This window comes from Candoia aspera, chromosome 6 (genome assembly GCF_035149785.1).
Source record: "Candoia aspera isolate rCanAsp1 chromosome 6, rCanAsp1.hap2, whole genome shotgun sequence".
Classification (NCBI taxonomy): domain Eukaryota; kingdom Metazoa; phylum Chordata; class Lepidosauria; order Squamata; family Boidae; genus Candoia; species Candoia aspera.
Window position 1 is genome coordinate 5359181 of NC_086158.1, and position 27546 is coordinate 5386726.

The 27546-nt window shown below is 42.9% G+C and overlaps 2 protein-coding genes across 2 annotated transcripts in view; one reads left to right on the forward strand and one right to left on the reverse strand.

The window, feature by feature from the left end:
- ABCC5 (ATP binding cassette subfamily C member 5) overlaps positions 1-27546 on the reverse strand; it is a 528771-nt gene that overhangs the window by 259182 nt on the left and 242043 nt on the right. The gene's annotated exons all lie outside the window — the stretch shown is intronic.
- On the forward strand, positions 2127-25066 carry LOC134499854 (cytochrome P450 2A3-like). Its single transcript, XM_063306724.1, has 9 exons — positions 2127-2294; positions 14115-14277; positions 14781-14930; positions 15093-15253; positions 16113-16289; positions 18229-18370; positions 22530-22717; positions 23669-23810; positions 24888-25066. The coding sequence occupies exons 1-9, from the start codon at positions 2127-2129 to the stop codon at positions 25064-25066; spliced, it is 1470 nt and encodes a 489-aa protein (XP_063162794.1).

Consider the following 27546-nt stretch of genomic DNA (forward strand, 5'->3'; position numbering starts at 1 on the left):
CCATGTTACTTACTCTTGTGGTATGTAGTCAAATCTTGCAGAGGAAAGATCCCAATGTCTTTTCAGCGATCCCACATAAATAAATGATGAAAGGCATGTCTTGTCTCATCAAATATTTGGAGCTCTCTGAGAGCAGGAACAAGAACTTGGATGGATACAATCTGATGGAACAATTTAATATAATTTAATGGCTTTCCAAAAAAGCAGAAGGTCAGATATCTTATTATAGATCATTGGTAGTAAACAACGTTTTGGAAAGCCATTATGTTAATTCTATCCAATTGTGTCGAATTCCATCAAACAGGTCTATTACTCCTGAAAATTAAACTGCAGAGAAGGATGGGTGCAACAGATAAAACTGTGAAAGGCTGTGCCAATCATTAAGCAATAATGACCTTATTGATTAAGAGATTGTCATTATCTCTGGAAACAATGGGCAGGTGGTTGTGAAATTTCCTGACCTATAAAATATGTTGGATTGCAACCCAAGGCAAATGGTCTAGAAACCTCAATATTATTTTTTTGGGTTGGGAGCAGCGTAACTCCAAACAACTTTTGCAGGGGAACAACATAGGGATGGAAGTATGTCTCCATCACTGAGAAGGTCTGTGGTCTGGTCTCAGGGCTATTTTTATGTTCTTATCTCAAGGGCAAATTGTATTATCAGTATGCGTGGTATTCAAAAACCAGCAGCCGATTCCAACCAACTCCTCCACATATTTGAAGCAGCTTAAAGGCATCTTTTGAAAGAGTGCTAATAAAATAATAATAATTCAGTCCAAATAATAATCCAGCTGGCAGTTCCAGATGTAAGAAGGTGTCTCCTGCTTCACCCTGCACCCCTCTTCCAGCATGGGACCTCTCTGTCACACTATTTTCCGAAATTAAGTGAACTACCACTGATAGATCACAGGCGTAGACAGCATCTGTTCCTGTGACCTACTAGCTGGGCAACCTTACAGCTAAATCTGCCATCCAAAGACCCTGTGTACCCTCACCAAGCTTCCTACCACATTAAGGAGAGTGATTGGGGGTTGTTATTCTCACTGGCAGGTGGTGTTAGTGGGAGGGGTGGGGGTGGGGAAACGAAGCCAGGGAAGCCACTGATTGCTTTCCTTAACTGGCATTTTTCTCACAACACCCAGTTACAAATTCTCAGACAGTACCAGTTTTGGTAGCAGAGGTAGTGTGGAAGTCTAGTATTATGCAACAGATAAAACTGAAAGGCTGTGCCAATCATTAAGCAGGAATGACCCTATTGATTAAGGGATAGTCATTATATAGTCAACAATGGGCAGGTGGTTGTGAAATTTACTAACCTAAAAAAGTATGTTCTTCAACTGCATGGCATATTTTTGGGGGAGAAGAGCACCATCTATACAGAGCCTTCTTGGTAAACGAAGGAGAGAAATAATAAAGCAGCTAAAGAGAGAATTTTGTGTGAAGTGTTGAACTCTTCTGAAGCACTTGCTTCAATTAGCAGTGGCTTGAACTGAGATGAGTTTTTAATCACTGCAGACATCCATTAACGTATACGATGCTAAATACTGTAGCTTCATTAAAGCCTTATTGTAATTTTCATTGATACCTATCTTCCATCCTATTCCAATCTGATATCCATGGAGTTCGCACTACTGTTTCACTGTCTGTTGATGGCTGAGGGATGTTTTAGGATGTTATGACCATGTGATGGTTTACATACTGAGCCAGATATTTTTATATTTTTGGTGTTCTATTTTTTTGTTATGCTTGGAGCTGATAAAGATGGCATCCAACTGATTGCAACACAAAATTAATGGTCACTGACTAGCTAGAAAAAGTCAAGTGGTAATAATAACTTCCTCATTTCCCATATTCCCCTAAATTCCTTGCAAACAGTCACAAGATCCATTGCAGTTAAGCTTGTCTTCCTGTATAAATCACACAAGATAAAGGACACATTCCGATGTGGTAAATGTCTCTAATGAGGCTTAGAGGATGCCAGCATTCTTGCTTGTTTTGCCTTCTAATTATCACATATACTAAGCTGGCATCTTCTCCAGATGAAGCAACAAAATCTTGCAAGAACATAAACCAGAAAAGGACAATATTTTGATTCATTTAAGACAGAGTGCTGTCAGTTAAAGATGGAAGTGTATCAGTTCCTGACTGCTGTAGGAATCTGCTTCCTGACAATACAGTTCATAAAGCTTCTTTGGGCACGTCGAAAATTCCCTCCTGGACCTGTTCCTTTCCCTCTCTTCGGAAGCCTTTGGAGAATTGGATGGACGGTTCGCCATGATACTTTCATGAAGGTATTTTTCTAAATAATCCTCACAAGGCAGCAGGTATGTTCAGATGAGCAGACAGTGAGGGTCCTGCAACCAAATCTATGATAAAAACTGGAAGCAGATGGATATGTTGACTCTGAAGAATCAGGGGAACAAGACTGGAGTTTTTAGGTATATGAAGGGCTTTTGTATGAATGGTGGAGAAGATCAGGCAAAAGTTTAGGAGAAATTTCCTAATGGTGTCAGTTGTCTGAAGGGATGTCTTCTCCCTTTTTAAAAGGCTTTTGTGGATCGCCCACAGTGGCAGGTGGGGGGATAGGTGTCATCCCAGGACACTCCCTGTCAGGAATGAGCTGAAGAAACAACGCTGAATCAGGAATGAAACTCTGGTCTTTATTGTTCTACCCTATAAACAGAATCTTGCCAAAACTGAACCGAACTAGCAAACTCTAAGGGAAAAACTCCAGAAACTCTAAGGTGGGTCCTGTCTGATCCTCTTGGCCAGATGCCCAAGGCTTTCTACACTGCGCGTGCATTTTTCCCCCCGGAAGGGGCCCCCTCCTTCCTTGCCAGGGATCTCCCTAACACTCCCCAACCTTTAATATTGTGTTGCAAGGGCTCATGATTCTAAGAAATGTGCACTGAGCGAGGGAGCAGGTTAACCTAGCAACAACATCAGCTAACTGGCTAGCTTCCTTCCGAGCTACATATGCTTGAGAAAGATCTTAACTTATAGAGATAGATTCTGGAACCATGAGTGTGGAGTAAGGATGGCTCTTGTAACCAAATGCCAAGTTATGTCCAGGAATAAAAAGCTGGCCCAAACTCCTAGTGACTGTATGGGCAAATGCTCTCCATCTTAACTAACACCTGGTGACAATCCACAGCTCTTCAGGAATATCTTGTGATATCCCTGATTGCTCCATCTGCTTCAGAGGTCTCAAAGAAATCATCGGAAGGGCTGTGCAAGGACTAGTTCATTTACCTGAGGACCACAGTACTGGAGCATTAGACATTGATACAAAAGTCTGTGGTGAGTCAAAAAGGAAGAAGATGAAGAGAATTGTGGTATGCCATTAAACATAATCAAATAATAATAATAATAAACACCATTTGGTTTCATCCAAAATAGCTTGTGTTTTCTCTTGACTCTTCTTTTAAAGTTCACTATTATGTTGTATAAAATAACCTCTAATAAAAGCTTTACTTGCATCCCAAACCATTCTTAAAGCAGCGTCTTTACCTAAATTATTTTCAAAATATTCTTTTAATTTCTTTTTAGAATCCTTCATTATTGCTTCTTTCTGTAGCAACCTTCCATTTAGTCTCCATCTAAAAGAATTAGATTTTCTTTTATAAACCAAACTCACAGGATTATGATCCAAAAAAGTCTTTGGTAATATCTCTACTTTATAAACCTTAGTAGCCAAGTTCTTTGAAGTCCAAATCATGTCTATTCTTGAAAAGGATCAATGTCTTTAAGAAAAGTAGGTATACTCTCTTGAATTGCCATTTTTCTGTCTCTGTATATCAACCAGCCCTAAATTGTCCATCAAATCAAAGAAAATTTTGATAATTTGCCTTGAGTGATTTTAATATTTTTCTCAGAAGTTCTGTCCGATTTTGGGGAGCTCATTCCATTCCAGCCCCCATCAAACACAAATTTTTGTAAGAGAAACCTATTCTCTCCATAAGTCAGTTATAAAACAATATTGTCCTCATTTGGGGCATAAATTCCCAGTATCAAAGTCTTAGTCCCATGCATATTAACTTTCACCCCATCAAATCTACTATGCTTATCAGTCAATACAAGTTCTGGTTTTAGTTGGGGATTTATACACAAAACAACTCCATTTCTTTTTCTTTTTTCTTTTTCTGTTCCTGCTGAAATAAATTCTTTACCCAAATTTTTAAAAATAAATTATTTTATGTCCTTCTTTAAAACATGTCTCATGTAGACAAATTATATGTTGTTTTAATTTTTTTCAAATAATGATTTTTTTTCCTCTTCTGAGGAGGAAAAAGAGAACTCCATCTGGTGGGGTCCAGGAGGCGGGCCTTCTCGGCAACAGACCCCACTCTTTGGAATATCCTTCCCCTGGAAGTGAGATTGGCTCCCTCCCTCCTGGACTTTAGGAAACAACTGAAGACCTGGTTCCATCATCATGCCTGGGGCGGGAGAGAGAGTAGTCATTCCTGGGGATGGCTAGTCTCTTAGAAGGACCTGCTCTGCTTGCAAATCACAGAGAACTTCCAGCCATTGGGGTTTTTATCATATTTATTTTATTATGTATTATAGTATTTTACAGTTTTATATTTCTCTCATTTATGTCTTACTGTAAACCGCCCAGAGTCCCTTCTGGGAGATGGGCAGTGACAAATTTGATTATTGGTAAATTTATATTCAATGTTTTGTTGTTGTTTATTCGTTTAGTCGCTTCCGACTCTTCGTGACTTCATGGACCAGCCCACGCCAGAGCTTCCTGTCAGTCGTCAACACCCCCAGCTCCCCCAGGGACGAGTCCGTCACCTCTAGAATATCATCCATCCACCTTGCCCTTGGTCGGCCCCTCTTCCTTTTGCCTTCCACTCTCCCTAGCATCAGCATCTTCTCCAGGGTGTCCTGTCTTCTCATTATGTGGCCAAGGTATTTCATTTTTGCCTTTAATACCATTCCCTCAAGTGAGCAGTCTGGCTTTATTTCCTGGAGGATGGACTGGTTTGATCTTCTTGCAGTCCAAGGCACTCTCAGAATTTTCCTCCAACACCACAGTTCCAAAGCATCGATCTTCCTTCTCTCAGCCTTCCTTATGGTCCAGCTCTTGCAGCCATATGTTACTACGGGGAACACCATTGCTTTAACTATGCAGACCTTTGTTGTCAGTGTGATGTCTCTGCTCTTAACTATTTTATCGAGATTGGTCATTGCTCTTCTCCCAAGGATTAAGCGTCTTCTGATTTCCTGACTGCAGTCAGCATCTGCAGTATTCTTTGCACCTAGGAATACAAAGTCTTTCACTGCTTCTACATTTTCTCCCTCTATTTGCCAGTTATCAATCAAGCTGGTTGCCATAATCTTGGTTTTTTTGAGGTTTAGTTGCAAGCCAGCTTTTGCACTTTCTTCTTTCACCTTCATCATAAGGCTCCTCAGTTCCTCTTTGCTTTCAGCCATCAAAGTGGTATCATCTGCATATCTGAGATTGTTAATATTTCTTCCAGCGATTTTAACTCCAGCCTTGGATTCCTCAAGCCCAGCATGTTGCATGATGTGTTCTGCGTACAAGTTGAATAGGTAGGGTGAGAGTATACAGCCCTGCCATACTCCTTTCCCAATCTTAAACCAGTCCGTTGTTCCGTGGTCTGTTCTTACTGTTGCTACTTGGTCGTTATACAGATTCTTCAGGAGGCAGACAAGATGACTTGGTATCCCCATACCGCTAAGAACTTGCCACAATTTGTGATGGTCCACACAGTCAAAGGCTTTAGAATAGTCAATAAAACAGAAATAGATGTTTTTCTGAAACTCCCTGGCTTTTTCCATTATCCAGCGGATATTGGCAATTTGGTCCCGAGTTCCTCTGCCTTTTCTACACCCAGCTTGTACATCTGGTAATTCTCGCTCCATGAATTGCTGAAGTCTACCTTGCAGGATCTTGAGCATTACCTTACTGGCATGTGAAATGAGTGCCACTATTCGATAGTTTGAACATTCTTTAGTGTTCCCCTTTTTTGGTATGGGGATATAAGTTGATTTTTTCCAATCTGATGGCCATTCCTGTGTTTTCCAAATTTGCTGGCATATAGCATGCATTACCTTGACAGCATCATCTTGCAAGATTTTGAACAGTTCAGCTGGGATGCCGTCGTCTCCTGCTGCCTTGTTATTAGCAATGCTTCTTAAGGCCCATTCAACCTCACTCTTCAGGATGTCTGGCTCTAGCTCACTGACCACACCGTCAAAGCTATCCCCGATACTGTTATCCTTCCTATACAGGTCTTCTGTATATTCTTGCCACCTTTTCTTGATCTCTTCTTCTTCTGTTAGGTCCTTGCCATCTTTGTTTTTGATCATACCCATTTTTGCCTGGAATTTACCTCTGATGTTTCTAATTTTCTGGAAGAGGTCTCTTGTCCTTCCTATTCTATTGTCTTCTTCCACTTCCACGCATTGCTTGTTTAAAAATAATTCCTTATCTCTTCTGGCTAGCCTCTGGAATTTTGCATTTAATTGGGCATATCTCCCCCTATCACTGTTGCCTTTTGCTTTCCTTCTTTCTTGGGCTACTTCTAGTGTCTCAGCAGACAGCCATTTTGCCTTCTTGGTTTTCTCTTTCTTTGGGATGTATTTTGTTGCCGCCTCTTGAACAATGTTGCGGACTTCTGTCCATAGTTCTTCCGGGACCCTATCTACTAAGTCCAGTCCCTTAAATCGATTCTTCACTTCCACTGCATATTCCTTAGGAATATTAGTGAGCTCATATCTAGCTGATCTGTGGGTCTTCCCTAATCTCTTTAGTCTGATCCTAAATTGTGCAAGAAGAAGTTCGTGATCTGAAATACAGTCAGCTCCAGGTCTTGTTTTTACTGACTGTATAGATGTCCGCCACCTTTGGCTGCAAAGGATGTAGTCAATCTGATTTCGGTGTTGTCCATCTGGTGAAGTCCATGTATAAAGCCGTCTCTTAGGTTGCTGGAAGAGAGTGTTTGTTATGCACATTGAGTTGTCTTGGCAAAATTCTATCAGCCTATGTCCTGCTTCATTTTGTTCACCCAGGCCATGCTTACCTGTAATTCCAGGTGTCATTTGACTGCCCACCTTAGCATTCCAGTCTCCTGTGATGAAAATCACATCTCTTTTAGGTGTGTTGTCCAGTAGGTGCTGCAGATCCTCATAGAACTGCTCTACTTCAGCTTCTTCAGCATTTGTGGTTGGGGCGTATATTTGGATCACTGTGATGTTAGATGGCTTGCCCTGAATTTGAATTGAGATCATTCTATCATTTTTTGGATTGTATCCGAGCACTGCTTTAGCCACTTTACTATTAATTATGAAGGCTACTCCATTTCTTCTGTGGTCCTCTTGTCCACAGTAGTGGATCTGGTGGTCATTTGATGTGAAGTGGCCCATTCCAGTCCATTTCAGTTCACTGACGCCCAGAATGTCTATCTTTCATCTTGACATCTCACCAATAACCACATCCAATTTGCCCTGGCTCATAGATCTTACATTCCAGGTTCCAATGGTGTGTTGATCCTTAGAACATCGGATTCGCCGTTCACCACCAGCACCGTCGGCCGCTAGCCGTCCTTTCGGCTTTGAGCTAGCTGCGTCACCACATCTGGGGCTAGTTGAACTCATCCTCTGTTCCTCCCCAGTAGCATTTTGACCATCTTCCGACCTGGGGGTCTCCTGTTCCGATGGTATACCGACATATCTCTGGTTGTACCGATCCATTTAGTTTTCACGGCAAGAATACTGGGGTGGGTTGCCATGACCTTCCCCAGGGATCGCATTTAGTCTGACCTCTCTGTCATGACCTTCCCGTCTTGGGTGGCCCTTCACGGTTTAGCTCATGGCGTCATTGAGGTGCTCAAGCTCCAGCACCACGACAAGGTAACGATCCTTTGCTGAAGATATTCGATGTCAAGCATAGGTAATCCATAATCAAGCAAAAATTTTATAAAAATTGATACCTGTAGTACCTAGTTCAGTATCATCCCTTTCTGTTTCCTGTTGCACCGGTTGGAGTTTTTGTGTCCTCTCCTCTGACACCTCCATTTCAATCTCCTCCAATTCCTCTTTGAATTTTTCTAGAAATTCCCTGCCTTCTGGACAGAATTCAGTCGAAACCTCTGCTGTTTAAAAGTAAAAACCACATCTTCCAATTTGTCCCATCAAAACGGGATCTTTTTCTAGTTTGATCTCTCAGTCGAAAAAGAATACTTTTCTCTTCTGCAAAATTCTAATAGGAATTTCTTTAAGAACTATTATATCTGTATCATCAATCTTCAGTCTTCTATTAAAATGCTGCTGCAAAATGTGATCCCTTGTCTTCTTCCTGACAAGGTGCGCCAAAACATCCTTCGGAACATTTCACATTCTCACAAATATTTTTACTCTATATATCAGTTTCTGCCTCTGTATCCCCCTCATTCCAATCCAAAAAAATTGCCAAGACTTTAATAATCTTTTCTCTAATATCTTCACCAGAATCCTCTGGGATTCCTCTAAATCTGAAACAAAACTCCTTCTCTCTCCATTCCAACAGAGCCAGATTATCTAGTCCTCTTTCCAACTCTCTATCTGTAACTTCTGCCTTACTCTCCAAAATTTCCGCTTTGCCATTAGTTTGTTTTACGTCTCCAGACACTTGCTTTACAGAGCTTTCATCTTCTTAGCTCATTCCTTCATCTCCTCTTTCATCTTCACAGGTCTTCCACCCATTGTTTGTTCAAAGCTGTCGATTTAGTGTCAAGCGATTCAGATAGCTTACTGCCCAGTTGCTCAAACATTTTCTGAAGCAGATCCGGTGTAATTTCTCTCTCTACAAGTTGCTCTAGTGATCCTCTCCTCCACTCCATTCTTGCTGCTTTTCTTCTATGATAATTATGATATTATAATCCCAAAATGAAAGTGTCTCAAGCAAGGGAAAAAGAAAAGGCAAACTTACCCCCTTGGTTTCCTCTTTTGTCTTCCTGTGCCCTTAATACTTTGGTCTCAAGTGGCACTCCATAGTTACAGTCAGCATCACCGTCTGGCTCCTACTACCTTCATCTTTCGCTTTGTAAAATCCACCATACGTCTGCACTCTTTAATACTAAACAAAAAACATTCTCATGGAGGTCCAGTTTGTTTTTCTAATTTAATTCAAATTAATCCCAATCTTAAAGAGAATTTTTATAAAATGATGTACTGTTGGTATATATCACTAAAGATACTTTTTGCGTGACACAGAAAACAATGAACTTATGCTTTATGGTTTTGATGATTAGACAGTATGGAAAGAAGAGAGCTATGTTGTAACCATAGAGTAAGAGGTAAATTTATAATTGTACTTATAACTGCTGTAAAGAAGATAGGAAGCTTCTTCTTTGTATCTTTTTTCTTTCTTTACTATTTTTCTTTTACTTTTTTCTCCCTTTCTTGCACTTTTAGCTTTCTCTTTGATTTCTTTCTTTTCCTTTTCCTTTCCTTTTCCTTACTTTATATTAGTTTGTATTAGTTTTTATCTTCCATTTAAAAAAATCTTTAATAAAAATCGTATATGAATGTGTGTGGGTATCCCATTTAGTGTAAAATAGAGCTACTTGTGAAACAAAGCTATACACAAATAATACTAATTCTAATACTAGTAAGTAATAATGCTCCTGCCTATTTTCCCCACAACAACATTCCCAAGAGGTGAGTTGGACTCAGCCATGGTTATATTTTTTTCTAGTCCATCATCTGCTGGTATCACATCTCCTTAATCTGTAAGCTTCTATTTGCTAATCATTACCTTTTGGGAGTAGTCAGAGTTCATTTGATGCAGGACCAGTTGGTTGGTTCTTCTTGCAGCCCACAGGAGTAACTATCTCCAAAATTACCTTCTTTTGCTCCTCCTTTCTCAATGAGCAGCTTTCACAGTCATACATCACCATGACTATGTTACTGTTTTATCAGTATCTTTATCTTTCATTATCTTGGTTTGTCATTGCCTTCCTCTCTTGGATTTTATCCTTTACTTCCTACAACTATGGCACATTCTATAGTTGGAGAAATGAAGGCATCTGGCACCAATTTATTTATTTATTTATTTATTTATTTATTTATGCATGCATGCATGCATGCATGCTGCTGAATCTGGAATGACTTGCATCCTGTTGTAGAGGAGTATGGAGATAGCCTTGAAGAAGGTATCTGGCAGCCATTAGGAAAACACAAACTTAGCGCAGAAAAATGGGGTGGATTGAGGAAAAAGCTCACGATAGCCCTGCCTTGACTCTCTTTGGTATAAAATAGAAAAAAGGAGAAACACTGTCAGGCTTTCAAGATCCTGTTATCCTGTCAATAAAGTTGAATTCTAGTTTGTGGGGAAAAGTCAGCATTGAGAAAGACTTGGTGGTGTGAGATGCTGAACAGAATGGGGGCAAAAATATGTTATATTTTATTCTTTGTTGATCCTGCAGTAATTATTTGTCAGCACCTGCTCATTCGAGCATTCACACACACACAGTCAAGAAACTGGAGTTCTTTGAACTGTTTTATTGAAGCGTAATGAACGGTACAGAAGGCAAGCTGCGAATAAAGACTTCCCGCCAAAACCTACTTTAAACTACATTCCCTTCGCTAGTCCCCTTTCCCACGAAGCGTGTCGCTCCCCCTCCCATCCAGATGGTATTCCTGTCGTATCTCAACCTCGCGTCGTTGATGGGCTTATAGCCAAAACAACCCCTTTACACTCCAACTTCACACACCCCCTCCCATCTTCCTCCCATCCTGCAACCTGTGAGAATGACACGATGGGAGATGCCCTGATAAGGGTTTCTGTGAAACCCTTGAACGGGGGATCTGACATAATTGTTTTTTGCACTCACAAAAGTAGATACATATTATTCATGCTGTAAAGTTAGAAAGAGAGAAACAAAAAAGTATTCCCTTTACTGTTCTGAATTGCCCGCCATTCCTTACACAACTTTATGGCTGAAAAGCGAGAGACCAAAGATGCATAGGCCAGGGTTTCTCAACCAGGGTTTTGTGGCACCCTCGGGTTCTGTGAGAGGTCACTAGGAGTTCCCTGAGAGATCACGAATTATTTAAAAAGAATATTTCAAATTCAGACAACTTCACATTAAAGAGGTAATTTATTCTTGATTTTTAGTTGAAGAACACTGTTAATACATCTATACAGGCCTACCCATGAAACAAATATAATAATTTTGTAACTTCTGGCCTATCTTTGAACCTGAATGTGCAGGGGTTCCCCAAGGACTGAAAAATATTTCAAGGGTTCCTCCAGGGTCAAAAGCTTGAGAAAGGCTGGCATAGATGAAAGAGAGGAATCTCTCCATTGTTCTGAAGAAGGATTACAATGTTTTTCTATGATTGCAAAATTGGTTGCACTCAGACAGCACACTCAGCCCAGTCACTGAATTAGCCCATTTGTGGGTTCACATGATGCATAAACTAAGCAAATGGACAGTCCAACAGAATTCTAAGCAATGGGAATTAACTAAGGCTAGCTTGTTATGCGAATGCATTTCTCCTTCTTCTTCACCTGAGTTGGTTAAACACTTCCTGTGAATTTAAAGCTTGCAACCAGACCTCAGTTGCCATCAGCTTTGCTCTGGCAGGGAATATGTGCAGAATCTGCATGAGTGTGTGTGTGCATGTAAAATAGAGCTACTTGTGGGGAATTCCCAGCTTTTTCCTCATCACTTTCTTCCCTCCCTTCCCTCCACTTCAGCTGGCTGCCCCATGGAGATATGGGCACAGTGGATGGGACATTCCAAGAGGCAGGGCTGGGGGCAGAAGCCCTCAACTGCTGTGGAACCTGTTTGCTCAGCCAAGATCAGGCTGTTTTGCAATTCTGATGTTTACCAAGCAGATCTCCAGACTGCACCTCTTATTTTGCAAACTGCTTTTGTGATGAATACTTTGCTGAGCAGAGTTTACATCAGAAGCTGGAAAATCCCTACTCCTGCTAAAATTCTAAGTAGTCCAAAGTGTTTTACCCTTCTGTATCACCACTGTTTTGGCATCTGCAGCATTGTCAGCCATTATTCTTCTCCTTTGGCAAACACACACAAAAACAACAACAACCAACCTGAAAAACCTTTCTTCTGCAAACTGGAATGGCATTGGGCACTCTTCCTGCTTCCAGGTATTGCTGACAGTATGCACCTGATTTCAAGAGATGGAAAACTCGCATTCAGGACAGGAACAACAGGTGAGCACCAGACTGAGTGCCCTGTAGCTGCTTCCTTCAGTCTGGTAATCTGACTAAGAATACTGAGATTGGTGTGGGGACAAGCAGGTCTAAGGAACTTAAATCCAAGTGAAATCCAGAATTTCCGGAATGTCTTGCTACATGACTACATCCATGGGTGGAAAGGGAAAAGTGTAAATCTCGGAGTGCAACAGTAATGGAGTGCAAAGGAAAAATATACAATGTGACAAGAACAATTTATGCGGAAGGGCACTTCAAAGCAGCAATAGGTGGTGATTATAAAATTTGGTCTCTTTATTTCTCACCTTCAGCCCTCGAGAAACAGACTCTGTTTCTTTCAGAAATTATACTTTGCCTTCCTAGACTTCTACTCAGTTTCCTTACCATTACCTCAACGTGCATTGTGTGAGCAATGGACCCACTTGTGAAGAATACCATATAATCTACTGCATTTGCAGCTATCAGTCTGATTTTGGATCATTTCAAAGCACAGAGGAAGTTGCTTGTGGATTTTGAAATGGATGGGCTCAGCCTGGGTGCTATAGCTGAGATCATCGTGGACCAATGTCCAGGAAATCCACAGATTCTTCAGAAAGGTGATGCAGCCACATACTTTTGCTGAAACAAAAATGGCAGGTGAAAGGTAGGTCTATACAAAATACACCTTCAGCATGACAGCTATGTCTTTCAAGAACAGACCCAAATCTCATTCTTTTTTGTGAGTTAATGCAACTGTCATGAGTGCCGTTGAGCTGAAGACATCAGCACAACGGCACACATGACAATAACGAGGAAGCAGAGGAAGGGGCTCAAGATAAGCATAGCACGCACAACAACAGCCACAGACTCTAGCCGGAGGAAGCAGCCATCAGCTCACAAAGGAGAAAGAAGAAAAGACAAAGGCTAAGCGGATCGCGAGGCACACCCAAGCTGTTAGCACAAGCGCAACGGAGATCGCCCAGCTGACAGCAATCACCGGCTGAATGAGGAAACCGATGATGGGCGATCCCGGGGCACCAGCGGGGCCTCGCAACCCTTCACCTACCGGCAAGACAGCATGCAGGACAAAGGGGGGATGACGTAACCCAGGGTGAGGGGCGCTGACCGACGCGGGGTATTTAAACCCCGCACCGGCGCGCTCCCCTCACTCTCAGCTTTTTTCGCAACTGACACTACGTATGAAATAAACCAGAACCTGCTCTCCTAGGAATCAGCGTCTGTGTTTTACTCTGCGGTAGGCAGTGCATGACAGCAACCATTTAGCCCACAACAATATGGGAGTGAAACCAACCAATGAATGAATGAATGAATTCACTAAATGACTAACCACACAATCCTGGCATTTTTTCTTTCCTTCTCTTCTTCTTCCTCTTCCTCCAAATTCCACAGGACCTTCTGCTGTGGACAGACCATTATCAAAATATTTCCTTCCCCTCTAGCTTTGATGCATGCATATTTGATTTCTATCTGAACCACAGCATGATCAAAGAGGGTAAATTTTCTCTCAACCACCATCTCTTATAATTCTGATCCTGTCCTAACAGGCAGGAACCACATCGAGACGAGGAATAGGTCTCTAGTGCTTTATTACTGCTACATTAGACAGAAAATCCTACCAAACTGAAGAAGCATGAGAAAACCCAGACAGATAAACCCCAAAAGTCAAGGTGGGTCTGTTCTGGGTCTCTTTGAAGGCAGCTCAAATTCTCGCTACCACGCATGCGTTTTCCCCCCTGGATAGGGGCCCCCTCCTGCTCACCATCAGTGCTCATGACAGATCCAGACTGAAAAAGCCGTATCTGCAGTTGCTTTGAAATTAATAACCACAAATATTTGAAATGCAACAATATTTTTCACATAATACTTAACTCTTTCCTTGCCCTGACTTTGTCAGATGTTTTGACTCCATTTACAGCTTGCAAACAGTTATGGAGACGTCTTCACCTTGTGGATCGGACACATACCAGTGATTGTATTAACCGGATTCAGAGCGGTGAAAAATGGGCTAATTGATCATTCTGAAGCAATGTCTGGGCGACCAGTAATTCCTTTTTTTAAAATTCTGGGAAATGGAAAGGGTAAGTGGACAGACAATACATGCTTGTTTCTTTTCAGTCATTTTATACTGGGGTAGATCTTTATTTCTGATTGCCACCAACATAAAATGAGAGTGATTTTAGGATATTTGGTGAAAGATTAGGTCAGGTGGGTAACAATGGTTCAGGAAGACAGGGATTTGGGGGATGGGTAGGTGAAACAGCTTTGGAAGCCAGATCTCAGATCTTGCTGTAGACCACCCTTTGCTGAGATCCAATATGGCGTTGTGGTTAAGGTGTTTGAATAGTAACTGGGAGATCCAGGTTCTCATCTGCCCTCAGCCACTGAATCTCACTGGGTGATTTTGGGCCAGTTGCTCTCAGCCCAGCCTACCTCACAGCTTTGTTGCTGTGGGGAAAAACTGGAGGAGAAGATGTGATGTGCACTGCCTTGATTTCCTGAATGAAAGATGGTGTACAGTATGTCTCTAATAAACAAGAATATATTTCTAATAAAGCATACTAATGGTTCTTGTTTGCTATAGGCATCATGTTTTCCAATGGAAAAACTTGGAAACAGCAGAGACAGTTTGGAAAATCTATCCTGCAGAAGTTGGGACAAATGAAGAAGAGTCTGGAACATCACATACAAGAGGAGGCTTGTCAGCTGGTGGAGACCTTTGCCCAGAAAAAGGGTATGTAGGCTAATGGTTGAAAGGTTAGGGAGGCAGACTTTCTCTGGCTAACCTGCCTACTGTTTCATTATTTAGCAATGGCAGGCATTTTGCTATACATAATATTCTTTCCTACTACCTGTTCTGTTGTGTTCGTAATGGATTGCTAATTTCTGTATATAGGACAACCATTGGATCCTTCATTGCCCATCATGCATTCAGCCTCCAAAATAATTCATGCAGCAGTTTTTGGACAGACTGTTCTCAGAGACAATGATGCTTTCCAAAAGCTTGTTGAACACATTAATAATATTACAAAATTCAGAGGCACTTTTGGAGAGATGGTAAGTAAATAAGAGTCCCCCCCCCTCCTACTGCATTAGAATGCATTGCTTTATAATTCCCTGAAATGCTTCATTGCTCCACCTCATCCAATGCTATCTATCTTTATTTATTTATTTATCTATCTAATTTATCCCTGCCCATATCCTCCCATCAGAGGCCTCTGGGCGGTTTACAACAAATGATTAAAACCATCATAATAATAAAATACAATAAAAATACTATAAATAGAAATAAAAACAAAGAATAAAAATCCAAGCGATGAAACATCTAAAACAGTCCAAGTGTGGGAGGAGTGGTCTATAACAACCATCCCCATGTAACTCTATTCCCCACTCCACCCCAAGTGAGGCGGCAGAACCAGGTCTTCAGACTCCGCCGAAAGGCCAGGAGCGATGGGGCCAATCTCACCTCTGGGGGCAGCATGTTCCACAGGGCAGGAGCTACTGTGGAGAAGGCCCGCTTCCTGGACCCCGCCAGATGAAATTCTTTTACAGACGGGGTCCGTAGCATGCCCTCTCTGCACGATCAAGCATTGATAATACATCTTACAATGCAGAGGGAAAATCATGATGATGTATTGTATTTCATGTTTTATTATGATAATTGTTTTAATGTTTTAATTGATTAATTTATTGTAAACCGCTCAGAGTCCCTCCTTGGGAGGAGATGGGTGGTGGTACAAATTTGAGAAACAAATAAATAAATAAATACATGTTACTTAGTTGGGTGATGAAGCATCTGCAAGCAAACAACCAAGCTCAGAGAACAGCAAGAACTCCATATGGTAGCTTAGATGTTACATGCCCATGCTACCAAGGATATTGGCAATTATGATTATGACTATTGCTCTTCCTGCAGATATATAACATCCTCCCTTCACTTGTGCAATACATCCCTGGGCCTCACAAGAAGGCACTTTCCTCCTGTGAACTTATACATTCCTTTATCAAGAAGGAGATAGAAAATTATAAGAATTCCCAGTCATCTAGTGAACCACAAAGCTACATTGACTTCTATTTAGCTCATATGGACAAAGTAAGTTTCTGTGTTTTAATGTGCAAAACCTGCTTAGGCCTGTCTAGGTTTTGAATCACCAAGATAAACACTGTGGTAGGGTAATTCCCTGATATTCTAGAGGTGACGGACTTGTCCCTGGGGGAGCTGGGGGTGTTGACGACCGACAGGAAGCTCTGGCGTGTGCTGGTCCATGAAGTCATGAAGAGTTGGAAGCGGCTGAATGAATAAGCAGCAACAAAGGGTAATTCCCACAGTTGGAATGAACATCTGAAGAGCACAATGTGCTCAGGAAGAATACTTGGAATAGAAAGGGTGGAGGAGCGTCATTGTATGTCCTGCAAACGTGAAAAAGTATGAACACATGGTTACTTTCAGAATGGATTTGGCTAGAAACAAATGGAAGACGGAATAAAAAATAATGATGAGAAAGGCTGGAAATGGTTTCAAGAGACCTCTTGAATTAAAACTAATCCCATTTCCACTTTTAACCCCCACCTCCTCCAAAATGGTTCATTATTTAGGTTCTTTTAGAGGGTTTATAGTGGGAATGTATGAGAGGAGGTCCCTGGGAAGAAAATTGCTTTCATCCTTGCTTTAAACAACACCAACCCAGCCTAGCCCAGCCCAGCCTAGCCCAAAACACATCAACATTTCTAATTTAGGGCCATTTGTTAGGAACTGGGGGAACTAAGTCTGGGATGGGAAAAGTTGTTCCAGAGGCCATGCCTACCCATAAGCCCTTGAAAAAAATGGGCCAAAGTCTTTTGACCCCCATCCCTTCTAATGATGTTATCACATCACTGGGTAGACAATAGCTGCTCCTAAGGTCAGCAGACTGAGTTGCAGCCCCCAAAGCATCTGACTTCGCCTACCTCTGTTAGAGGAGTTTCATGGACAGCAAAAGTAAAAATCATGTGAACTTCAGTTATTTTGATACTTCCTGGGCAACAGACTTGGCTAAGTATGGAATCATCTGTGAATTTCTGGTGTGTTTTACAGACAATGTTCTTCCAGAAGTGTTGGAGGTGGAAACATTTCAGGTGTGCCTATAAGCATTTCTGAAAGCAGGGATATGGCTACACCAGTTGAGTGGGTTGGGAACTGGAGACACAGTCATGGCAATAGGGCAGGAGAATACTATGGAGGATCTGTTCCTGTGTGCATGAGTACCACCCAGAGAGTGGCAACAAGAGATTTCTGTTCAGACCCAAGAAGCTTTTAGGGTGGCCATCTAGAGATGTGGAGTATAGTGTCACTGGCAGTTGGTTCTATTTCTCCTTTCCACCTGAGAGGCCATGCAGCTGCTTAACAGCCAGCTAGAGACAGTGATAGAATGTCTCATAAGATAGAAGTATTGAGGTTAAGGAGTTCTCAGGTAGGAGTGAGACAAGTGACCTGTTCTGGACCAGCATCCAAAGGAACAGGTGCATAATTTGAATACCCTCCTTGAATCCAGTCTGACAATAGAGTTACAGTAGTTTTAGGGAAAGGAGACCATCTGTCCAGTCTCAGCTGGTGCTCTAGCTATGACTGTACCATACTGGAATAGCTTAGCCTCAGTGATCCAGGTCCTAAAAACCTCTTGATCTGGTAACCGCAATGCACTTTACGTGGGGCTACCCAGTCCTTAAGCGGTGTAGCTAAATGGAACCACATAACAATGGTCCTGAAAGTGCTGGAAGGCCTGCTGACACCTATCAGGTGACAATTTAAAGTATTAATATTAGTCTACATAGCCCTAAGTGGCTTAGGACCCAAAGGATTATTCTCCAGTACCATCCACCTTATGTATTAAGATCTGTTGAGAAGGTCCTGTTCCTTGTCTCACGGATAGATTTGGCTTACAATTCAGTAGCCAGGAATACATCCTTCTAAGTAACAGTGCAATGCAATGGTTGGAATTAAGCTTTATTACTCTGAATATCATAGGCTTCAGTTTTGTTCTTCTGATCCATAGGAGAAAAAGGACTCCACATCTACTTTCGATAAAGACAATTTGGTTCAAGTTACCGTCGACTTGTTCATTGCAGGCACAGACACAATAGCTGTCACCCTTTCTTGGGGTCTGTTTTTTATGGTGGCTCATCCCGATATTCAAGGTGAGAAGAGCTTGTGGTAAGCATATGTGGAATTCTTATTCTGTCCCTGGGTACTAGAATCAGCTTCTAGTGGATCTCACACCATGGTCTGTCTTTCACTCCTGACCAATTTATTTCTGACCCAGTGGGGGTGTGTTTGAAACTGCGCTAAATCTATTTGTCTCTTCTACATGCCGACACTGCAACCTGTAGAAATTGTGGGCATTGAGTTTTCCCATTTGCAGGAACTCTGAAGTTCAGCCAGGCTTCAGCCCATCCTAGCATTTCTCCTATTCAACATCTACATGAAACCACTGGGTGAACTCATCCATCACCACGGGATGAGGTATTATCAATATGCTGATGATACTCAATTATATATCTCCATCCCGGGTGAGGGAAGTGATGCGGTGACTGCCCTTTCTCAGTGCCTGGGGGCTGTGGGGGTCTGGATGAGGAACAACAGGCTTCAGCTGAACCCTGGTAAGACAGAGTGGATGCGGGTTGATGGCTCCTCTGTATCCGGGAAGTTGTCATCTTTAGTTCTGGATGGGGTTGCACTGCCCCATTCAGACCCGGTGCAGAATCTTGGGGTCCTCTTGGACTCACGGCTCCTGCTCGAAGAGCAGTTGGCAGTCGTGGCCAGAAGGTCATTTGTGCAACTTCATGTTGTGCGCCAGTTACGCCCTTTCCTGGATCAAGATGCCCTCCGAACAATCACTCATGCCCTGGTCATCTCCCATACTGCAATGTGCTCTACATGGGGCTAACCTTGAAGAGTATCTGGAAGCTTCACCTGGTCCAGAATGTGGCTGCGTGGGCAGTTTTTGGTGCCCCCAGAAGGGCACATGTAACACTGCTGCTACGCGAGCTGCATTGGGTACCAGTTAGCTTCCGGGTCCAATTCAAGGTGTTGGTTATGAACTTTAAAGCCCTACTTGGCATGGGGCCAGGTTACCTGAGGGACCGCCTCTTCCCCATAACATTGACCCATTGTCTGGGGTGGGAAGGACAATAGCTTTTCCTGGGGGTGGCTGGCACTGTAGAGCCCTCCCCAGTGAATGAGATCTTTTGCCACTTGGACTGTATATCTATTTTATGCTCTATTTATATTGTAATTTTATGTTTTTTATGGTTTTAGTTGTTGATTTTATTGTAAACCACCCAGAGTCCCCCTTTTTGGGGGAGATGGGCAGTGATAGAAATCTGAAAAATAAACAAACAAATGAACAAACAAACAAATAAGTCAGTCTTAGTGTGAGGGTAGTTGTGTGGCTCCAGGCCTCACTGCAGCTCAAAGCAGGACAGTGATGAATGATTGTTAATAATTTCACACTGCTTTTGAGGGATTGGAGAATAAGAAAAATGGTGGCGTAAAAGCAGCCTCAATGTACAACTCCTGCCCAGTATCCTAAGCTTTGTATCATAGGGAAGTCCTCTGTGGCAGCCCTCCTCTAGTTATACTAGATCATAAGGCTTATTGTTCCCCATTCAGCACATCCAGTGGCCTTACTGGCTGGAAACAATAGGACTCATAACACTTTGCTGGGGAAAAGATTGTTCAGGACTGCTATTTGCAAATAATAACCTCATTCTCCATATGGTAATCCTCACATATTCAAAATAGCACCATCTATGTTCAAGATGGGGGATATTGTGAAGGCTGTATATTGAGAATCCCAAGATTTGTAGAAGATCAAAACAATGGCAACAACATCATAAAGAAAAACAGCTTCATGAATGAGGCCCATTTGATTGGCCTGCCCCAAGTGATTGATGGACCAGTGGCATTCCAAAGAGAGCTTGGGGTTTTCCCTGAGGATCTGGTGGGCGGTTTGGCCAAGGCCCTCGTTGCTGCCTGGAATAGGCACCCACTGGGGCCTTGGATCACTTTGCTCCCATGTGGCCTCTCCCTGTGCACAGATCCCAAGGTGCACCTTGGTTTACCCAGTAGCTCTGGGAGATGAAGTGCCAGAAGAGATGTCTGGAGTGGTGCTGGAGAAAGAACCAAAACGAGTCTGACTGGAGGTGGGTAAGAGACCATATTAGGGATGATCTCATGGCAATAAGAGCGGTGAAATGTCACTATTTCTCTGCCCTTATTGCGTCCGCTGAAAGCCAGCTAGCAGAACTACAGAATTTAGGGTGTCCCAATCTCTACTGGGTATCTGCTGGGCCGTTGCTGTCCAAATATGGGGGTCTTCCTGGATTCATAGCTCCTGCTAGCACCTTTGGCCAGGAAGGTCTTTGCCCAGCTTCATCTGGTGTACCATTTGCACCCTTTCCTAAATCAGGGGGTCCTTCAGACAGTTACCTCAAGGCTTGACTACTGCAGTAACCTATACACAGGGCTGTGGCTGAAGACCACCTGGAAGCTTCAACTGGTCCCGAATGCAGCTGTGTGGGCAGTGATGGGCATGCCTCGGTGTGCACACGTTACACCTCAGCCTTGTGAACTGCGCTGGTTACCACTTTGCTTCCTGGTGTGATTCAAGGTTGTTACCTATAAAGCCCTACATGGCATAGGGCCTGGTTACTTGAGTAACCTGTCTCCCAGAGTATCTTGCCATTGGTTTGATCTGGTACGATTGGTGCACTCCAGGCTCCATCGATTAAACAATGCCAGCTATCAGGACTCTGGAAGTGTGCCTTCTCTATAGCAGTGCATTCCCTCTGGAATGAGGTTCCCCCTGAGATTTGAACTGCCCTCACCCTGCTGGTATTTTGAAGGGCCTTGAAGACCGGACTCTTTGCCCAGGCCTTAGGCAAGGACGACTGATGCCCCTTTCTTGCTTTTCCTTGTTCCCATCTGGGTTTATTTCCTCTACGATCTCTGCTCTTTTGTTTTGTGCTGGTTTTGTGTTTTTGTATTGTTTCTTGTTTTTAATGTTTTAACAACTTGTAATCTGCCCAGAATTACTGGGAGTCAGGTGGATTATTTTATTATCATTATCATTATTATTGTTATTGTTAAGTAGCAAGTTGATGTTGAGTGACTTTTGAGGGAAAACTTACAGCAAACCAAGGCATAATTAATTGGCTGGAACCCAGAGCAGGAACGTTTGTGCTGTGACAAGTTCCTTATTTGGAGTCATATTCATATTACATTTTCCTCCCCTGAAGATATGTGCATAGTTGCCAGATTTGCAGCCAGAACTTGTTCTACTCCAGAAACGGAGCTGGATGGTTTGCGTATCTGGAAACATATAAAAAGCAGTAGCTCCAAAACCTGAAGATGCTCTGTGTGGGGGAAAATTAATCCCCAAGCAGTTGTACAGGTAGTCCTTGCTTAATGACCCTAATTGGGACTGGAATTTCTGTTGCCAAGTGATATGATTGTTAGGAGAAACATCACGTGACTGCACCACTTAGCGATGGCAGTTTCGTTAGTCCAGCTGCGGTTGTTAGTCCAGGGCCGTGCCATTGTTAGGCGAAGACCTCATGCCTCTCCTGCCCTGCCATATCTCCACTTCAACTGTCCCCACCTGCCTATCTCCCCCCCTTCTCTGCCCTTTTGGCAGCCCTGCACTTCGCTTCCCCTGCCACCCTGCTCTCCACCCTGCATCCCTGCCACCCTGCACTCTGCCCCCCCTGCCACCCCCAGTTGACCTTCACTGTCAGCTGCCGCACAAAGGGCCGGGCTGGGTGCACCTCGGCAGCAGTCGGAGGAAGAAGGTCAGCTGGGGGGCGGCAGGGGTGGCAGAGCACAGGGCGGTGGGGGTGCAGGGTAGAGTGCCAGGTGGCAGAGGCGGCGAAGCTCAGGGTGGCTAAAAGGGCAGAGATTGGGGGGAGATAGGTGGGCGGGAGGAAATGAAGCACAGATTACAGTCATAAATGTGGGCGGGCTGCCAAGTGCCCAAATTTTGATCACATGACCACAGAGGCACTGCAATGGCTGTAACTTCGAGGACCGGGCATAAGTACCCTTCGTTCAGCACTGTTGTAACTTCGAATGGTTGCTGAACGAATGGTTGTTAAGCAAGGACTACCTGTATTCCATTTCAGGTATCCAAGTATGCACAACAGCATTAATCTTCCCTTTAGTTACAACTTTTACAAGATTAGCTGGTAACTGCAATTTAACCCGCACTTTAACTAAGTAGAGACTGAGTTTCTTGAGGCTTCCCTAAAGAGGTTATATTCTTGCTTGTCAACCAGAATGCATTTGTTTTATTTTCAGAGAAAGTACAGAAGGAGATAGAAAATGCACTGGATCCCCACAAAACAATCTGCTACGAGGATCGGAAGAAATTGCCTTATTCCCATGCCGTCATTCATGAAATCCAGCGCCTCAGCAGTAACCCATTTTTCACCCTCTCTAGGTTGTGCACAACAGATTTGAACATATTTGATTCTTACATTCCAAAGGTACAAATTAAGAGTACAGCAATGCAAAACATCTTGTCAGCCAAAGCAATAGAAAACCTGGGAGGCGTCTAGTGGGGGGCAGAATCAGCAATGCAGAACTCCCCCACGTGCAGTTCACCTTCTGTGTAGCACAGGACTAGCACTCTTTCAAGAGAGCACTAAGCCCGTGCTGAAGAAACAGGACCAGTGGTGTTTCAATTCCATGTAATAAGGGGCCTGTGTAAGACCTGATGTGTTCTAAGGAAAACACAGGTCAGGTAGATGCCCCTATGGAGGCCAGCTTCCTGTCTTCCTTGCAGCCCAAGCCAACATGGAGGGGACAGGCATGACTGCAGGAGCCTAAGGTGGCCAACTGGGGCAGATCTCAGGCCTTGACTGTGTCAGTAATAAAGGGGCCAGTGAATCGTGCCGGGTCATGCCCATGGCAAAAATCTTGTTGGCAAAGGAGGAAAAACACTTCTTTGAAACAGTCAAGGAGAGCTTTAAGTGCCTCAGCTGTGGGCATAAAGAGGACATGCTAATGCAGGCCATTTAATCTTGGTTATGTCTATTTGTAGGTGAGTGTGCTGTGCAAACCCTACCCATTGGGGAGTATGTAGTTCAGGTATACCCAGAAAGAGACCCAGTTTGGTGCAGTGGTTGAGGCACCAGGCTAGAAACTGGAAGGCCAAGAGTTCTAGTCCCACCTTAGGCATGAAGCAGCTGGGTGACCTTGGGCCAGTCACATCCTTTCAGCCCTAGGAAGGAGGCAATGGCAAACTACTCCCGAAAAACCTTGCCAAGAAAACTGCATGGACTTGTCCAGGCAGTCGCCAGGAGTCAGCACTGACTAGAAGGCACACACAGACACAAAACCCGCTCAGAACTGAACTTACTCCTCTTTGGGCTATGCATGCTTCGTGAAAACCACAGTTAAGAAATAGTTTTGAGTTCTCTTTTCTCCTTTTGCAGGGTAGCCTGGTGATCCCTGACCTGTGCTCTGTTCTGCTTGATCCCAGACAATGGGAGACACCGCAAAAGTTCAACCCTAAACACTTTTTGGATGAAGATGGGAAATTTGTATTCAGAGAAGATTTTTTTACCTATGGGGCAGGTAAATGCACTGACAGCTTAATTGACTTATCTCCAAACTTTAGCAGCAGCTTTGAACCATGGTTTTGGCTGCTTTTGAGAAAAGACTGATGCTTAGGCTTTACAAAGGTTTCTTTAGGTAACAGTTTTCTGAAGCTAAGAGTTTTGTATTATAATTCTTTAAATAAATTGTGACACATGACAGCATACCAGTGTTCCATTTAATTTATTTAAATGGAAATACATTAAAACCACCACCACAGCTTGGACAGGGAAAGAAATGGGTGGAATTGCCATTTCCTATACTTCCATTACAAGGATACATGCAAATAAATCCAGAGGTGTGGAAGTTGTTCCAGATAAGCACCTGGAATTGCAGCGTGGGTGGTGCAACATATATACACTCACCTCCATGTTCTTGTACTTCTCTGCTGTTTCTCCCTGCTACTGGGTACAAATGTGGTAGAAATGGACTCTGCGTGGCTCTGGGTTGAAAAGCAAAAGGGTGCTTTGGGGTGCAGGGCCTGCAGGGCTCCAAGGAAACCTGATGACACTGTGGGACACAAGGCAGCTTTTGGACTGGGCCAGTCCTTACGTGTGGAAGAGGCTGAAGCTGCAGTGGGAAAGTGCAGCCTCTCTTCCCCTTATGCTCCCCCACTGTTGGCTCCGTGGGGTAAATCGGATGGGAAACACCACCAGATGAGCTAATGCTACTTTATTGTAAAGCTACGTTGACAGAACCTTGCAAGCCTGAAAGTACAATTTTCTCCTTGTCTCCTTTACACCCCAAGAAATTAGGGAAGGTCCCTTCTGAGCTTCTTGCCCGTCCATTATGCAGCTGTGGGCTATGCTGTCTCTCATCTGTCCATTCCCGTGGCAGCATCCCTTTGCCCAGTCTCCCAAGGTCTTTCCCACATACCGTTACACCCCTCCTCCCTGATGACTGCATTACCTAAATAAATAGACACATCAAGTGTTGCACCAAGCTTGGCTCTTAAATAATGTGTGAAACAGTTCTTTTGATAGTGGTTCAAGTCTGAGTCTCATGATCTTCCCTTTATTTTTATTTTATTTTATTTTATTATTTTATTTTTTGTAGGGTGCCGTGAATGTCTGGGGAAGACTTTGGCCCAGATGGAGCTCTTCATTTTCTTTACCAACCTTATGAAAACATTTACCTTTCAGCAGCCAGAAGGAATGAAGGAAGTTAACATGGAGCCTGCAATAGGGGCTGGGATGCAATTTCACCCATTGAAGATCTGTGCAATTCCTCATTAGCCTGCAGCACTGTCAGTGGTTGACTTGTCGCAACGGATTTTGACCCTCCCATGGCTTAATTTTATCTGTTACTCCTGATGTCTCCATATCATATGCTTGCTCAGTGATATATGTTCATGAAGTCTTCATACACACATCACCATATTTATCCAAAATGAAGGACCTGAAGCCATTAGTGACAGCTAGGACCACTGAATGGAGCAGAGCTTACTACAGTGAAAAGTCTGATAGGGGTTGCCTTGACCCTCTATAACTAGCAGCAAAGCTTGAATAACTCTGAGGTAAAGACCCTAATAAAAAGCACATCATTACAAGCAAGTTTGTGTAATAATGACTGAATTTGGGACATATGTTCATCAATGTCTGCGTTTGGTTGCAGTTTTATATTGGATAACTCTCTCACCAAATTAACAACTTGGGAATCTCCTCCTTCCCCAAAGAATTTAAACAATTCCTCCATCATTCCTTTTGCAGTTTCTCTGTGTTGGATCTGTACCAACACCGATCCATTTAAGGAATTCATGATTAGTCCTTGGAGTTTAAGGTCATTGGTTACTCAGTTTGCATAGCCTTCTGCTGAACTAGGAGGATCTTCCTTCAAAATGTTATGCAGATTCAGAATTCTTGCCTGCCTCTCCACCCAAATTTTCCAGGGATAAAACTCTCTGGGACTGAGTTTAAAAATCACTGGATTGTGAGGCAGTACACTGGCCATTTTTGTCTAAGCAAAAGGTAAAACAAAGATCACTTCAAAAAGAAAAAAAATCTTCCCTTTATGCTTTCTGGCTATTTCCTTGTGCAAGATATCCTCCTCAGCATTTATACTGAGTATTCTTTCAAAAACAACAATGCTCATGCAAAAACAAAACAAGCCAAAAAAGAAAAATTCTCTTTCTGTAAAAGCCTGGGCCCATAACCCTATGAAGCCATTAGTGGACAGCTACGACCACTGAGTGGAGCAGAGCTTAATACAGCGAAAAGACTTGCACAGAAAAGAATATTATCTAAAATAGCATAATGAGCATGTTAGAGAAATATAGGTTATTGATCTTACACACTTAGCCCACCCAAGCATAAAGAATTACACACTTAGACAAAGTAGGTTTAAAAGTAAGTAAAAGAATATCTTACTCATTGTATTTGGTCCAGTTACATCTATTCAGAAGAAAAATGATGGTTCTCATTCTTCTTTCTTTTCCCTAAACTGAATTGACCCTCAGCCCTCATTGCTGCTGAAGGCTGCATGGAGGAAGGGGGAACCTCCTGACTCTAGGCCCAAACATGTGGCCCAGAGGTGGAAGGAGCAGCAAAAGCATGCTTTCTCTTCTGATGGTGGAAGGAGGTAGAACTGAGGAATGTGGGAGGGACAACAACAGCTTCCTCCAGAAGCATATAAAGAATTGCATCATGGAGCGAACTCATCTACATGCTAAGGAGGCCTGCTGATTTGCTGGGACCTCCAACAGGACTCAGGATTGAAGATGATTCCTCCAAATAGGAAGACTAGGCTAGAAAAATAACAACATCAAGAACAGCAAAACCCACAGTTTATTAGGGAAGGCTTGGGATTGTTGCTGGTGTACTGCCTTCCCTGCTGCCCAGCATCATCCCTTCCTGTGCTGCTGGATTCCATTGCTGAGCTGGCAAGTGAGTTCCTGAGGCTGTTGGTGCTCAGCTATTTCAGAATTGGGAGGCAACAGCTGGGAAAACTGGGGTGGGAGAGGCATTCCCCTCAGAGTCGGAGGGAGAGAAAAGCTCTTCTACCTTGGTGGGGGAGAGGGGGGAAGGAGTTTTCCTTCTGTAGGAAGCAAGCATCGCAGAGCAGAAAAGTAAAGTACAGTAGTTCAGCCGGGAAACAGATGAACTGAAAAGATGGCAGACCTCCACCTGCTGGCCATTGAAGGCTGCAATGGAGCAGAAAGACAGGCTGAAATCTGCAGAGGAGGAATACAGACCCTTAAAGAGTAGCAACAGGGACATACGGAGACAAGGACCAACCCCATATAGAGTTTAGCGCCAAAGAAATATAGTGACTATCAACTGAGAAATATATTGTAGTGATATAGAATAGAGCAATACTATATATGAAATAGGACTTGAAAGGTACAATGCAGATATATAAGCTATAGAAAATAAATCGAACAATAGAATGTAAGCTTATCACTAAGAATATTGATTTAGGAGTAGGATAGTAGGACAACTAGATTAAATAAAGACAGTAGGATTAAGGCATAGATATAGATAGAATGCCAGCAGTAATACTGTGTACGAACTTATATTATAGTTGAAGAAAGTCACAATCCTACAGTCCACTTTTGTAAAACATCCTTGTTGTATCAAATGTAAAGTCTTCTCCAGGCACAGTAGAGAGATACAAAACCAACCAACCAACCACTGCATCCACAAAGTTGAAGAAGAGAAACATGGATTAAACGATTACATCAAGGCAACCAATGAGAAGTGCTCATCACAGTTTCTGA

What these genes read in the sequence shown, in the direction of transcription:
- LOC134499854 (XM_063306724.1), top strand. Translation starts at nt 2,127, where the DNA reads ATGGAAGTGTATCAGTTCCTGACTGCTGTAGGAATCTGCTTCCTGACA. An exon ending in GACCTTTGCCCAGAAAAAGG is followed by an intron (nt 14,931 to 15,092) that starts GTATGTAGGCTA and finishes TTCTGTATATAG; the next exon opens with GACAACCATTGGATCCTTCA. An exon ending in GAGGCACTTTTGGAGAGATG is followed by an intron (nt 15,254 to 16,112) that starts GTAAGTAAATAA and finishes CTCTTCCTGCAG; the next exon opens with ATATATAACATCCTCCCTTC.